This window comes from Carcharhinus amblyrhynchos, chromosome 22 (assembly GCF_965287045.1).
Source record: "Carcharhinus amblyrhynchos chromosome 22, sCarAmb.v2.hapA, whole genome shotgun sequence".
NCBI lineage: Eukaryota > Metazoa > Chordata > Chondrichthyes > Carcharhiniformes > Carcharhinidae > Carcharhinus > Carcharhinus amblyrhynchos.
This window is the reverse complement of record NC_137345.1, coordinates 15,970,985-15,987,836: the sequence shown is the minus strand read 5'-3', so window position 1 is coordinate 15,987,836 and position 16,852 is coordinate 15,970,985. Positions and strand designations below refer to the sequence as shown.

The 16,852-nt window shown below is 42.3% G+C and overlaps 1 protein-coding gene across 1 annotated transcript; it reads left to right on the top strand.

Moving 5' to 3' along the window:
- The first annotated feature begins 8,528 nt into the window (after positions 1-8,528).
- Positions 8,529-16,516, top strand: LOC145356757 (acidic mammalian chitinase-like). Its single transcript, XM_080209625.1, has 10 exons — positions 8,529-8,553; positions 10,280-10,309; positions 10,396-10,597; positions 11,458-11,514; positions 11,915-12,080; positions 12,709-12,833; positions 13,521-13,647; positions 13,750-13,932; positions 14,688-14,804; positions 16,334-16,516. The coding sequence occupies exons 1-10, from the start codon at positions 8,529-8,531 to the stop codon at positions 16,514-16,516; spliced, it is 1,215 nt and encodes a 404-aa protein (XP_080065751.1).
- Positions 16,517-16,852: the final 336 nt, after the last annotated feature.

Sequence of the window (16,852 nt, the reverse complement as noted above, 5' to 3'; positions counted from 1 at the left end):
AGCACACACCATCTCCAATAAGAAAGAACCTGGTTATATTTCCAATTCAATGGAATCCCCATCTATCTGCTGGGGGTTCCCCTTGATCAGAAATTTAACTGGATCAACCGTACAAATCATGTAGCTACACAAACAAGTTGGAGGTTGGGAATTCTGTGGAGAGTAACTCACTTCTAAAGTGAAATTAATAATTTAGTTAGCATATTAATTGCATGAGAGACAGATATAGGTTGGGACAGAAACTTTAATTGGCAATACATTTCTGATTTTTGTATCACCTGTAAATGTTTTATCATGTCATCGACCTAAGTGCTGAGCGAATGTGAAAATGGTAGGGTTTCTGATTCAATTATTCAGTGAGGCCACAAATTAAATCTTACAACACTTAGTGCAAAAAATGATGCACTATTTGATTCCTGTCAGTAAGGAGGGGATGGGGCCTAAGCTCACCAGAAAGCCAGTTGCTCATATAAGAGGGCATATTTGCACATGCGCAGATCTCTCTGTTCTGTGCAGTCACTGGCCTCCCTGGTGGATCCCTCCCATTGGATTTCACCACCCCTCCACCCTCTCCGGATGATCGCATGCCCACTCCAGCCTGGTCAATCCTCTCCAACCTGGTCAATTGCCGCCCTCCACCCCAGCTGATTCACATTGTAGAATGCGCAGCTCCACCCCTGTCCGTGTCCATTATGCCCTGCCCCATTATGGCCCCACCCTCTCGCCTTAGACCCTGTCCCTCATGCTGCTCAGTGCCCAGTGGGTAGTGTCAGCCTGGCAGTGCCAGGGTGCCTGGTAGGCAGTGCCAGGGTGCTAGGCTGGCCCAAGGGGCACTGCGTCCTACTTCTGACCTCCCAGAAGGATCTCAATGGCCTCAGGTCCTACTGGCAAGGCTATCATGTCAAGTCCCGGTTGCTGGGGGCCATTGTGAGGCTTGTTTGTGAGTGACTTCACCCGTGAAGCCACTGAGGCAAGTGAGCCCAGAGAATTGCTCCCTGGGTTCACTAATAATATTTAAATCAACATTTAAATTGATTTAGGGCGTGGTAAGATTGCAAGAGGTGAGAAACCTGGTATGAATCTGATTAGTGTTGATTAGGAAGTAGATCCCATCTCCACTAGCCTTACCGGAGGCCGCTGTGTGGTCCATTTGATAGATTGAGAAGCCCTCTGGTTGTAGGACACTGTCCGGTGAAGCAGGAGTGAGCCACATCTCTGTGAAACAGAGAACGGCGCAGTCCCTCAATTCTATTTGGAAAGTGAATTTGGCTCTAAGTTCATCCAGCTTGTTTTCCAGGGATTGGACATTTGCAAGCTGTAAGCTGGGGGTTGGGGGAGGGGTCAGGGGGGCGGTGGTGGCGAGGGGGGGCGGTGGTGGTGGCGGGAGAGGTGCACATTTTCCACGCTTCCTGGAGTGTCTACTTCTTTTCGAACCTGGGAGTCAGTGAGAGTGGTTTGCGGTGTTAAGGGTATGGTTGTGTCTAATGAGGTTCTTTGTTCCGGTTGGTGTGTGGATGGAGGATTTGTTGCCTTGCTTGTGGCTCCTACGTCGGTAGATCGGTCTGCGTGGTTGGGAGTTCTGGGTCGCTGTCAGGCAGTGTTTTGGCTTCGCCGGTCATTGGATTTCCAGATTCACTCTCAGGAGTGGATGGGTCGAAGGCCAGTAAGTGGATGATGCCCCTGGGTCTCAGTCACGGATGAGTCTGTGTATTGGGGTCCACTGGATCATTGCCAGTCGGGTCTTCTTTCAGACGTTGGGGGATCTCTAGATCTGCAAGTGGATTTAAAAGAGCAGTGTTAGTGATTGTGAGGCTGTGAGAGTTTATTTTTAGGAGTGTGAGATGATTGTAGAAGGGGGAGTGGAGGGAGTGCTTGGAGTGAGCAGGAGGTCGCAGCTCTCTGGGTCGGAGGAGTGGGGGGCTGGGGGGGAGGTGGTGGGGGCTACCCAGACGAGTACTTAGATCCTGTGTGGATCAGCTGGCGGGAGTCTTTGCAGACATCTTCAACCTCTCTTTACAACAATCTGAAGTCCCTATCTGCTGCAAGAAGACAACCATCATCCCGATACCTAAGAAAAACCTAGCAGCGTGCCTTAGTGACTATCGGCTGGTGGCTCTGACATCCATCATTATGAAGTGCTTTGAAAAGTTAATCATGGTGCGAATCAATTCCAGCCTCCCAGACTACCTGGATCTACTACAGTTTGTCTGCCACAGCAACAGGTCCACAGCAGATGCTATCTCGGCATTCTTTCTGATTGTATCACAGCTTGGTATGGCTCCTGCTCTGCCCAAGACAACAAGGAACAACAAAAGGTCATGAATGTAGCCCAATCCATCACACAAACCAGCCTCCCATCCATTGACTCTGTCTACACTTCACGCTGCCTTGGCAAAGCATTCAGCATAATTAAGGACCCCATGTACCCTGGATATTCTCTCTTCCACCTTGTTCTATTGGGAAAAAGGTATAAAAGTCTGAGGTCATGTACCAACTGACTCAAGAACAACTTCTTCCCTGCTGCTGTCAGATTTTTGAATGGACCTACCTTGCATTAAGTTGATCTTTCTCTATACCCTAGCTATGGCTGTAACACTACATTCTGCACACTCTCGTTTCTCAATCCTGGAAAACTTAGATAACAAGGACATCTATGTCAGACACTTATTTATTGACTACAGCTCAGCCTTCAACACTGTTATTTAACAGTGTTATTCAACACTGTTAAAACTCATCTCCAAACTCTGTGGCCTGGGCCTCGGCTCCTCCCTCTGTGGCTGGATGCTGAATTTCCTAACTCACAGATCACAATCAGTAAGAATAGGCAGCGATACCTCCTCCATGATCATCCTTAACACTGGTGCCCCACAAGGCTGTGTTCTCGGCCCTCTACTATACTGCTTATATACCTGTGACTATGTCACCAAATTCCCCTCCAATTCAATTTTCAAGTTTGCTGTTGACACCACAGTAGTGGGTTGGATCTCAAACAATGACGAGACAGGGCACAGGAATGATATAGAGAATCTGGTGAACTGGTGCAGCGACAATAATCCCTTCCTCAATGTCAATAAAACAAAAGAGATTGTCCTCAAGTTCAGGAAGCGTAAAGGAGAACACGTCCCTGTCTACATCAATGGGGCTAAAGTACAAAGGGTCAAGAGCTTCAAATTGTTAGGTGTCCAGAGCACCAACAACCTGCCCTCGTACCCCCATGCTGACACTATAGTTAAGAAAGCCCACCAACGCCTCTACTTTCTCAGAAGACTGAGGAAATTTGGCATGTCAGTCACAACTCTCACCAACTTTTACAGATGCACCATAGAAAACATTCTTTCTGATTGTTTCACAGCTTGGTATGGCTCCTGCTCTGCCCAAGGCTGCAAGGAACAACAAAAGGATATGAATGTAGCCCAATCCATCACTCAAACCAACCTCCCATCCATTGACTCTGTCTACACTTCCCACTGCCTTGGCAAAGCAGCCAGCTTAATTAAGGACCCCACGCACCCTGGACATTCTCTCTTCCTCCTTGTTCTGTTGGGAAAATGATATAAGAGTCTGAGGTCATGTACCAACCAACTCAAAAACAACTTCTTCCCTGCTGCTGTCAGACTTTTGAATGGACCTACTTTGCATTAAGTTGATCTTTCTCTGCACCCTAGCTATGACTAACACTACATTCTGCACACTCTCATTTCCTTCTCTATGAATGGTATGCTTTGTCTGTATAGCGCGTAAGAAACAATACTTTTCACTGTGTGTTAATATATGCGACAAGAATAAATCAAATCAAATCAAATCAAATCAAACCGTATAAATCTTGATTCAGATTTTTAAAATCTTATCATCCTGATTTGCACACGTGAGTCAGCCACTTCTATTCTCAGCAGGCAACCTACATATAGCTTCTAACCATGGTCTCTTAGTGGAGAATGTACGAAATACATGGTCACCAAAAAGTGACCTTACTTTAGGCAAGCACGTACTCAAAGGAAAGAAGGGACAATGTGACCATGAGACAACTGAAAGGCAGAAGGTGTAAAGGTCCTTAACCATATCCTGGGATGTGGCTCAGTTCCAATTAACGACCAATAACATTCTGTTTGAAGTAGATAGTGATTGAGATTAAAGACACCTGCACTTGAAATAAAAATATTTCATGGGATTTTAACAAACAAAAACAAAATTTACAATACAATGTCAAAAAGATAAAATAACTTACAAGTCATACCTTATACTCTAACATTCAGGATAATTATAAACTGTGAACTGTGGTTGAACAGCACACTACAGAGTAAATGACAGATACAATCAAGATGATGCAATGGATTTCTCAAGAATCCACCCAGGTTATCATTATTACCAAGTGAAATAATATTTTTAAAACTGTGTCTCACAAGGCATTTCCAGATACATCAGCAAAGATCTTTCCTTGGAATTCTCTCCAAATGTTGCTTCTACTCAGATGGCTTTAACAATAGCCCACCTCAGAGGAATTCTCACCTTCTGAGATCTCTTTAACCTGGATTCCTGAATATACTTAAACACTTGCTCACAAGCATCATCACGGAATCCCCCACTGTCAACGTCCTTGGGGCTGCCATTGACCAGAAACACAACTGGACTCAAAACACAGTGGCTACAAGAGCAGGTCAGAGGCTAGGAATACTGTGGCAAGTAACGCATCTCCTGACTCCCCTAAACCTATCCACCATCTACAAGACACAAGCAGGAGTGTGATAGAATACTCCCCACTTGCCTGGATGGATGCAAATCCAACAACACTCAAGAAGCTAGATGCTATCCAGGGCAAAGAAGCCTGCTTGATTGGCCCCACATCTATAAACCTTCAATCCCTCCACCAACGATAGTCAGCAGCAGCAGTGTGTACTATTTACAAAATGCACTGCAGCAATTCACCAAAGATCTTTAGACAGCACCTTTCAAACTCATGACCACTTCCATCTAGAAAGACAAGGGCAGCAGATAAATGGGAAGACCACCACCTGCAAGTTCTCCTCCAAGCCACCCACCCTGACTTGGAAATATATTCCTCACTGGGTCAAAATCCTGGAATTCCCTCCCTAAAGGCATTGTGGATCAACCCACAGAGCATAGACTGTAGGGACTCAAGAAGGCAGCTCACCACCACCTTCTCAAAGGCAACTAGACATGGGCAATAAATGCCAGCCAGCCAGTGACACCCTTGTCCCATGAATGAATAAAAAAATAAATTTCAGTTCTTTCACAGTGATGAGCAGAGCATTGTTTCTCCAAAGATGTACACCTGCCCTAGTGGTGCACAACCTGGAGCCTGTCTGCTAACTACAGCTCTTTATTTAATTTGGAGCCCATTTCTCTGCTCACTTCTTTTAACTTACCTAATCAAACTTATTCCTGTCCCCTGTCCTGACACTTCTCGCTGTCTCAAGAAGAATTGGTTACTGATCCTTGAACTGATTGGGGGACTGATCAGAACAGTCCCAGAGGGCCCCACCACCATTACCAGAGAACAGCAATTTAGGATGATTGTTTGCCATGAGGAAACATATTGTACAGTGAGTTATGATGTGGAACATACTGCCTGGAAGTGTACTGTATGCATCTTCAATAAAATCATTCCAAGAGACTTGGATAAATATTTGAAGGGAAAATATTTAAACTGCTTGATCAAAATTGGTGAACTGTGATTAATTGGATTGCTTTATTTGATTTGATTTATTGTCACATGTGTTAGCATACAGTGAAAAGAGTTGTTTCTTACATGCTATACAGACAAAGCATCCATTCATAGAGAAGGAAGGTAGAAAGTGCAGAATGTAGTGTTATGGTCATAGCTAGGGTGCAGAGAAAGGCCAACTTAGTGCAAGGCAGGTCCATTCAAAAGCCTGATGGCAGCAGGAAAGAAGCTTTTCTTGAGTTGGGTGGTACGTGACCTCAGATTTTGTATCTTTTTCCTGATGAGAGAAGGTAGAAGAAACATGGCCAGGGTGCATGGGGTCCTTCATTATGCTGACTGATTTTCCGAGGCAGCGGGAAGTGAAACGGAGTCAATGGATGGGAGGCTGGTTTTTATGATGGATTGGGCTACATTCACGATTTTTTGTGGTTTCTTGCCAGCAGAGCAGGAGCCATACCAAGCTGTGATACAACCAGAAAGAATGCTTTTCAACTTTTCTATAAAAGTTGGTGAGAGTCGTAGCTGTCATGCCAAATTTCCTTAGTCTTCTGAGAAAGTAGAGACATTGGTGGGCTTTCTTAACTATAATGTCAGCATGGGGGTACCAGGATAAGTTGTCGGTGATCTGGACACCTAAAAACCTGAAGCTCTCAACCATATCTACTTTATCCCCATTGATGTAGATAGGGGCATATTCGTTACTATGCTTCCTGAAGTTGATGATTATCTCCTTCTGTTTTGTTGACATTGAGGGAGAGATTATTATCGTTGCACCAGTTCATCAGATTTTTTTATTTCATTCCTGTACTCTGTCTCATTGTTTGAGATCCGACCCACTCTGGTGGTGTCATCAGCAAACTTGACAATCAAGTTGGTGGGGAATTTGGCCATACAGTCATAGGTGTATAAGGAATATAGTAGGGGGTTGAGGACCCAGCCTTGTGGGGCACCACTGTTGAGGATGAGGTGTTGTCGCCCATTTTTACTGATTGCAGTCTGTGGATTAGGAAGTTCAGGGTTCAGTCACAGAGGGAGGAGACAAGCTCCAGACCATGGAGTTTGGAGATGAGTTTCACTGGAATAATGGTGTTGAAGACTGAGCTGTAATCAATAAATAGGAATCAAACATTGGTGTTTTTGTTATTTAGGTGTTCCAGGGACACAAAGAGCTAGAAACTAGCATGATCGAATTGACACATTTACCTATCTTTAGCTTTACGTAAAGTTCTGCAGAGCATCACTGGAATTCTGATAACTCGTAATAGTAATTTCCAGGATATACAGGCCTTTAAATTAAGTTGTACAGCAACCAATCTCCAGACAACATATGGCTTACTGTATCCCAAACATCAAAGGAAATATATTTTTAATTGATTCTATGATGGAATGTGGGAGACACTCGTAAGGCTAGCATTTGTTGCCCATCCAAATTGTCCTTCACTCAACTGTATTTGAGGACTGTTAAGGGTCAACTATTTCATGGTGGTTCTGGAGTCAAACGTAATCCAGATCAAGTAAAATACTGAAGCTTTCATTACAATCTGGATTTATTAATTGGATTTAAATGGACCAGAGACTGTGGGATGGATTGAATTCACGTCCCAGAGCATTAGATTGGGCGACTGCATTATTGGTCCAGTGACATCATTACCAAGCCACTGTCTCTCCCCAATTTATAGCTTTCTGGTTGAAAGTAACATTGGTTAAAATGCTTGTGCTTGTGTCTGAAATTCATGTCAGGAGCACTGAAAGGTGAAAATAATTTATCTTCTGTAGAGTTCGACATAATCAGATTTTGATTTTTGAATTTCTCAACAGTGCATGCACCCTGAACTGAGCTCTCACAGCTCAACATCATACCAACCAATGGGAGAGCCATACCTACCTGGAACTCAAGCATTGAGAATTCCTGTTCTTACTGATTCTATGTTAAAAGAACACGGCCCCCTCGAACCACCCCTATTTCCTGGCCTGCTTAGAATCATAGAATCTCTACAGTGCAGAAGGAGGTCATTTGGTCCATCGAGCCCACACTGAGAACAATCCCATCCTGTCCCTATCCCCGTAACCTCAGATATTTATCCTGCTAATTTACCTGACACTAAGGGGCAATTTAGCATGGCCAATCAACCTAATCTGCACATCTTTGGAGTGTGGGAGGAAAGCAGAGCTCTCGGAGGAAACCCACGCAGACAAATGGAGAACGTACAAATCCCACACAGACAGTCACTGAAAGGCTGGAATTGAACCTGGGTGCCTGGCACTGTGAGGAAGCAGTGCTAACCGCTGTGCCACCATGCCATGCACTAGTACGTGACAAGTTTTTTTTAAAGTTTATTTATCATTGTCACAAATAGGCTAACATAAACAGTGCAATGAAGTTACTGTGAAAATCCCCAAGTTGCCACACGTGGGTGCCTTTTCAGGTAGACTGACAGAGAATTTAGCTTGGCCAATATACCTAACCAGTACGTCTTTCGGACTTTGGGAGGAAACCGGAGCACCTGAAGGAAATCCCACAGACATAGAGAAAACATGAAGACTCTGTACAGACAGTGTCCCAAGCTAGGAATTGAACCCGGGGGTAGCAGAGCAAACATTGTACCACCATGCTGAGCGTTACAATGATGTTACAATGAAGGTCAACAATCCAGATGACATTGTTGATGGAACACATTATTATTCATGAGAAGGTGAAGACAAAGTTATAAAGATAAGAAAAGAATGATTATTTTTCCATTATGACCAAACTGATAAAGCTAATGATGTACAGAATTATTTACCACCAATGATAAACTCAGTGTATGACAGAGAGAATCGATGCCCACAACACACCAACTCTAAGATGGCAAAGCTTCTACTTGGAACAGGTAAGTCTGTTTTACCATTTGATTACCTCTGATATTGTTATAAAACTTCTATTGGGTGGATTGAAGCTACTGGATAAGGTTAAAATACAGCACTACTTTAACTGACTTAACAGCAGCTCATAAGATGTTTGAACATTCATGGAATTGTAACCTTCAAATTGCAAGCTGCTCCCTGTTTTAATCAAACTCAGCAACATTGCAAATGACCTAATGGATTATCCAGCTGTTGTTCGTCCATTAAATGCTCTTTGATAGTAATATGCATCTGAATGCCTGTGCTGTAATACAAACATTAAAGTACAACTGTGATGGCGAGTAGACATAGTTCCAGGTTTGCCCATTTCCACTTTTAACTAATTGTGAAGGTGATGAAGATATATAGAGACAGATAATATTGTGTGAGAGCAACAAATTATTTGGCCTGGCACTTTTAGCAATAGCATTAACCTGTTTAGGATTGGCAATGGAATGCCACACAACCATATTGGAAACTGCAATATGATTTGCCCCAGAAGAACTCCTTCGCAAGGGTGCGATCAGATGATTTCAATTAACTGAAATATTTCCATCAGTAACAAAGTAGCATCAAGAACTTATACATGGATAATGATGTTCTGACTTATTCTTTCCTTCCCAGACAGTCTGCTTATTCCAGTTTGGGGTGTTAATATTCACGTCAACATTTCAAGTTTATAGAAATCATTTTGATTTGATTTATTATTGCCACATGTCACATGGGGAAAAGCATTGTTTCAGACAAAGTATATATTCAGACAAAGCATACCATATATAGAGAAGGAAAGGAGAGAGTGCAGAATGTAGTGTTACAGTCATGGCTGGGGTGGAAAGATAGATTGACTTAATACCAGATAGGTTCGTTCACAGGTCTGATGGCAGCAGAATATTTTAAAAATATTGAAAATTGATCTGCCTCTAGAGTTTAATATAGATGCCTTGTTAAACATAAACAACTGCATGATAACTTGAAATAAAGTTTACACATTGCATAATTTAAACATTAATATCTTTGGAACCACAGCTAAATGGAACAATTAAAATAGTTTGTATCCTAAAATAAAAGGAAAGATTTGGAGGAGGATGTGAATGAAATCTGCTGCTGTTGTGCTGCTCAGCCAAAAGATCTAAAATTACCCAAGGTCCAATTCTGGGATGGACCAGTCTAATCCCCACCCCACTGAGATTCGAGATGACAGAAGTGTTGATGAAGTTTTTCAAGACGGACTAAGATAGGAGATAAGCTGGACTATGTTGCAGAGGTGGAAAATAGACTGTTTGTGATGGGTTTCCAATCTCAACGGGGCACTGAATAGGACATGAGCTGGTGAGCAATCTGATTCAGTCTGAGACAGTAAATGGGAGGGAGTTGGTGGTAAAGTTGGGTATAAGGCTGTAGATGATAAGCTCAGTCTAACAATAATTAACTGGCACATTATTGTTCATCCCAGACTGGTTGTTGGGCAAATAATCTGACAGCACAGTGGCAGAGGAGGGGAATGTGGTAGAACCAGGTGTTATCTGTGTAGATTCTGACCCCATGTCTGTCGCTGATCTCACCACAAGGCAGCAAATAGATGAGGAAAGGAGTTTGACCAAGGATTGATTCTTAATGGTTCCTATTCACTCATATAATAGCATTGTGGTGAACACTTAATTTCAGCATACTTTGATCACATTTTTAACATTTCTCCTATATTCTTTATTACAGCGGTGGTCTTGTTGGTGTGCCTGGAACTGGGTGAGTCATTGTGCTTTTTGATCTATTTTGAATTATGTGTAATGAGTCGAGGCTCAGTGTTGATTTTCCTTTCTCCTCACTCTCAGGCTCTGCCTACAGACTGGTTTGTTACTTTACAAACTGGGCTCAGTACAGACCAGGACAAGGGAAGTACATGCCAGAGAATGTGGATCCCTGCTTGTGCACACATCTGATCTATGCCTTTGCTGGGATGAGGAGCAACCAAATCTCGACCTATGAGTGGGATGATGTGAAACTCTACCACGAATTCAACAGCCTTAAAAACAAGTATAATTATTCTATAAATCTTGAGAATGTACCTGTGAAGCTAAATGTAGATTGAGGTCCTTAGTATATTTTGCTGCATATTGAAAAATATGCTCAGTTATATGTAAATATAACATGACTGATCCAGTCAGATAGTTGATATATGGGTGAAGTTAGGTTACATTGATTTGTGTCGCATTGGCAGCTTAACCCAATGCCCAATGGACCCCCCCAGCTCCAACTGCACCCCGTCACCCCACTAACCCCTACCCCACATCAAATTTTGGGGGTCACCTGACCAGGAACTGAATAGACATATGCCACTACATGTCAGAGACTGGGAATACTGAGTAACTCACCTTCTGCCCCCCAAAACCTGTCCACTATCAAGCAAAAGTTAGGAGTCTGCTGGAATACTTTCATACCTGCATATGTCTGGTTTCAGCAATCCCCAAGATTAACACTGTCCATGATGAAGCAGTTCACAATTCAACAACTTAAACATTCACTCATCCACCATTGATATATAGGTGCAGGAGGATGTGCTGCAGCAATTCACCAAGGCTCCTTTGACAGCATTTCACAATGACAGGACCTCTCCCACCAAGATGGACAAGGATAGCAGGTGTGTGGTGGGAACATCAACACTTGCACAACACCCTGATTTGAAACTTTGGCTGGGCTTTTCCAGTCCCACCCACTGCTGTGTTCTTCTGATCCCATTGAAGGTCCAAGGACATTTTGTTGATACACTGCATCCCTTGTAACAGAGAGATAAAAGCAGCAAAAGAGCAGGGCAATAATGATTTTCAATGGTGTTGTTGTGTTACTAAATGCATTTGTTTACTCTGAAAGAACAATTTGTTCATTTCTTTCAACAGAAATAAAGACCTTAAGACTCTCCTGTCTGTCGGAGGCTGGAACTTTGGAACTCAGAAGTAAGTATTGGGTGAAAAGAGCTTCTGTTCCTATTGTTCATAAGATACAATTGGTCAAAGAGATCATTTTGCAAATGATAGCCATGTAGTTTTAGATAAATATATAGATTATCAGATCATGAGTGTAATATGGCTATGCTGAACTCTCTGTAAATACAATCCAAGCAATATTGATATTCTCCGTCTGAAAAGAATGTCTGCACTATTTTCAAAAAGAATGATTGAAATGATTATTGAGAGCAGCAAAAATGCAACATTTCACAACAATATTTTTAAAATTATAATTAGTTTGCCGCCATATTTTGAAATTGTTAAAGGTATGGATCACTGAAAGATTCAGTTGGCAATCACTGAGAGCTAACTACATCACTTCTGACATGTTTAACATTCTACTCTCTAGATTCAGCGCCATGGTTTCCTCAGCAGGAACCCGTCAGGTTTTCATTAAGTCTGTGATTAGCTTCCTGCGTGGTTATGAGTTTGATGGTTTGGATGTTGACTGGGAATATCCTGGCTCAAGAGGAAGTCCCCCACAAGACAAACATCTCTACACCGTGCTGGCACAGGTAGGTGCAAATGTATTTAACAGGATGCTTAGTCAACTTGCTAAAATAAAGCACCTTTCAATGCTGTTTGTAAATTTAAATTCCCTTTTAAGGTTGTCATCAAGGTCAAGGAACAAAGGGACAGGCATGGGCCATTGAGCTGTTACAGGCTATTTGACCATTCCATGAGATGAGCGCTAATATGCAAACTAACCAATTATTATAGAAACAGATTTGCACAATTTGTGGAACATAGAAGTGGAATTTTTAAAAATAAAACTTATGAATTTGCAGAGTAAAATAGTCCGATAGCAACCTCATTAATCACGGTGATAAAAGATGTATGTTTCGACGACAGTGCAATAACAGTGATCCATTCAACTCCACTTAATAAAAATGCTAGAAAATGCTGGAAAATCTCAGCGGCTCTGGTAGCGTCTGTGGAGAAAGACACAGAGTTAGCGTTTTGATTCCATGCGACTCCTCAGAGCTTTCCTTGAACCTGGTCCTCCCTCTGACTATACCTTTGGATGGGCAGGCTGTAGTCTGATACTTGGTCATGGGGACATTTTATGAAGCCAGGAAATGCTTTGCTGTGCATCTGAAACTATTTGAACTAAATCAAACTTGATTAATTTTCAATTTCCAGGAACTGATGGCAGCTTTTGAAGCTGAGGCAAAAACATCTGGAAAACCAAGACTGCTGCTGTCACTTGCAGTTGCTGGTGGGAAGAGTAACATTGATACTGGCTATGAGGTTCCTCAGCTTGGACAGTGAGTATCCTTGTTAGTCCCACAGGTTTAGCAAGTTTCATCAGTTAGCAGCTGAGTCACAGAGACCTGGAGAGTCCTCTGTTCAATCTCCAGTTAGTGTTGAGTTGGCTAAACTAGCTGAGGCAATGTTAGAGGGATTTAGATCATTTGGTAATGCTGTTCTCATTCCTGTTAGCTGTTCTGCAACTCCCTGGCTTACAGTGTATGTATCTGATCATCTGGTGAGGATAGAATTGATGATCACTGTGGAACATTCAAGCACTGTGGGCATTGTAAGATGAAGTCATGAAGTTGAGCCTGTGGAACAATGGTTCCACGTATTGATTTGGAATGATCCCATATCGGTTTGACAACAGATGTAGAAACCATTTAAGAGTTCAACAAGGCTCTGGTTTGTATCAGATAAGCGCTGGCCGCACTATTGAAAATCGAGTAGGTAGATTTGTGCCCAGGACATTTCAATTAGATCACCACTCCATTTTACAGCATGATTGTAGGTTGAAATAAAAAAAGGTTTTAAACATTTTAGTACACTGTAGAAACGTGCAATGGTCTGAGCAGTGGCTCAGTGCTAGCACTTGGCTCTGAATTGGGCGATTGTGGGTCCAACCCACACTTGAGGACTTGGAGACACATTGTGGCCTAAGATCCCTGGATGCAGTGTAACTCAGATCTCTTCTCACACAGAATTGTGGATTTTTTCAATGTGATGACATGTGATTTCTTTGGACCCTGGAGTCACACCACTGGAGAAAACAGCCCACTTTATGCTCTCCCAAATTCCAAGAGCACTCTCAATCTTGAGTTTAATGTGGTAAGTGTTGATGAAAATAGAATCCAGTTACTTTTAATATTTCCAATACCTTCAACCAAGATATTTTCTTAGCAGATACTTTCATATATTTTTTTCCTGTAGGACTTTGCAATGAAATACTGGTTAAAGAAGGGAGCTCCTGCAGAGAAACTGAACGTTGGATTCCCCAAATATGGCCACACTTTCAGACTGAGATCATCTGCCCATGGTATTGGAGCCCCAGCATCAGGTGCTGGACCAGCTGGACGGTTCACCAGACAGGCTGGCTTCTTGGCCTATTATGAGGTATTGATAACAATGGACCTTCTTCATTCCATAAGATCTTAAGTTTAAAAATAATAATTAACCAAGTAGTGAATTTTACCCTCCAAAAACACTCAGATTTTACCGTGGTAACATTTGGTAGATACTGCTACTTCTGCCACAACATGTGGCATCGCTCAGCTTAGGTACCAAAGGTATGGGGATCTGAGATGAGCTTCAGCATACACTGATCAGCAGATAATGTCACACCTACTGTCATCGGAAGGTGCCTAATTGTCTTAGTCTGGCCATTATTGTCATTCTTGGAAAATGCACAAGGAGGTAAAATAGAGGATATAATCTTTTACAGCCTCAACTTCCTTCCCGACAGAAAATGCTAGGGTTTTTTTGTGCAAAGATTATTTCAGTCCTTAGCACTTTACATACCAACCTTTTGCACTACTTACCAACTGTTGGAAGGTAAAGAACCCCATGTTGTTGCCTCCTCTTAAATGAGTGAAACCCAAATTCTTCTTTGGTTCCTACGGTGCCTCATGTTGGGAGCATGGGGTGTGAGGAATCACTCATTATTAATAAAAATTAATATTGTTCAGCATTTGGTTTTTATTAATTTTTTTAAAAAGGGAGTTTGAGAATCGTAATTAAGAGAAAATGATGCTGAATTAAACCAGTAAAGAAAAGAGATGTGAGAAAGGTTGTCAATGTATATTGAGAATGTTGCAAACCATTGCTTATCTGTGATCACCGACATTTAGAATGTCTCATTCTTCTCACAGATCTGCACATTGATCAAGAGGGCCACAGTTGAATGGAATGCTCCACAGATGGTGCCATACGCTTATACAAGAATGGAATGGATTGGATATGACAACGTGAAGAGCTTTCAAGATAAGGTATCTTTGAGAAATTGATGTCCTTTTTTATCTGTTGCTTTGATACCATATACGTTTGAATATGCAACTGTAGCATTAGAATCACATTTTTGGACAGTTGAATGACTGGGACATTTCACCATTACACAAAGGATGGCTGGAGTGTGACTTGTGTAAAAGAAAGAACCAAGCATTGATCTTGTATCGTGAGCCTCAACTTAGGTGAGAAGACAAAGAAAAATCATCACACAAGACCTCCAGTGAGATGACTCATTCATTTCTGCTAATGATCACACACAAAACTTCCAATGAGACGGCGATACGTAAAGAGTTAATTCATGTCTTCTGAGTTAGATAGTTGAGTGGCTTTTAATTTAAAATGGACAAAATATCAGTGATAGAGGTGAAAAACAGAATGAGGTCCGTAAAGCTGAATTTAGGGAGTTTGGACTTAAACTAAAAAGTAGGACCTCAAAGGGAGTAATCCAACATGCTCATCAAAGTAGGAGTGTCAGGATGGCTAAGATGAATATGTAGCCGAAGGGATGGTGCAAGAGGGAGGGATTCAGATTTGTGGGACATTGGAACTGGTTCTGGTGTAGGTGGGACCAGTACAAATCGACACCTGAGTGGGACTGGAACCAATGTCCTAAGGGAGTGTTTGCCAGAGTTGTTGTGGGGGTGGGTGTTTAAACTAATGTGGCAGGGGCTAGGAACTGATGCAGGAAGTGAGAGGGAAGTAAAGCAAGGTCAGAAACAAAAGGCAGCAAGGAGAAAAGTGGAAGGCAGTGAAACCAAAGACAAAAATCAAAGAGGACCAAAGTACAGAATACAGAATCTGTGGAGAACTCAGTCAATAGATCCAGTAACACAAAGTATAATAAAACATGGAGTACAAAACAGGGCAGGGCAGATGATCTGAGGTATGTTTACTTTAATGTGAGTATGTAGGTAAGGCGGATGAACTTAAAGCTTGGATTACTACATGGTACTATGATGTTGTGGCAGTTAAGCAGGCTTGGATGAAAGAAGGCTGGACTGGCAGCTTAGTATTCCGAGATCTAGGTGCTTGAGGCGAGATAGAGAAGGTGACAAAAGAGGTAGGGATGTTGCTTTACTGGTTAGGAAGAATGTCACAGCACTACAGAGGGACGACACGTTGGTGAGATCCTGCAGTGAGGCTATATGGGGGTAGAAGATGCTCATATACCTGTCAACTTACTTCCTTGTAGCTAAGTTACAGTCACTGACAGAACCATTTTGTAAAACAACGCACTTCAGAGATGCTAATGCAGCAATAGCAATGATAATTGGCTGATCATTTTAAACTTATTTCAATAAATATTTCCATGTCTCTTGGTCTATAACAAACATCAACTGAAACAATATTTGTGAAGATATATTCAGAGGATTTTTGGGCATTTCCAGAATTTTTGAAAACTCATTTTGTATTCTGTTGTGGTGCCTTGTAAATCTCAAATTATATTTGAGGAAAAAAATTGCTTGCAAACAAGGATTTATGAAATTAATTTGTGAACAATGCATTCCAGGTTGCATGGATGAAAAAGTACAACTTTGGAGGAGCAATGGTGTGGGATCTTGCTCTGGATGATTTCTCTGGTGCTTTCTGCGGACAAGGACCATACCCCCTCATTAACACTCTGCGCTCTGGGCTTGGAATTTCGACAGGTATATATCAGGAGTCTTCATACTTGCATCTTATTACTTGTTGATACTGCAAAATCGGCACGGACCAACTCAACAATTGTTTGGAGTACCTAAATGTGTTTCAGTTTCCGCATTGAATCCGGAAGAGACCAGGGTTCCATTCCCAGCTTGGGTCACTGTTTGTGTAGAGTCTGCATGTTCTGCCTTTATGTGCATGGGTTTCCTCTGGGCGTTCCAGGTTCCTCCCACAACCTGAAGGATGTATTGGTTAGGTGCCTTGGCCGTGCTAAATTCTCCCAAACAGGTGACGGAGTGTGGCTCCTTGGGGATTTTTGTGCTAGGGTAGCATAGTAGAACAGTGTTTAGCACTGCTGCCTCACAGCACCAGGGATCCAGGTTCA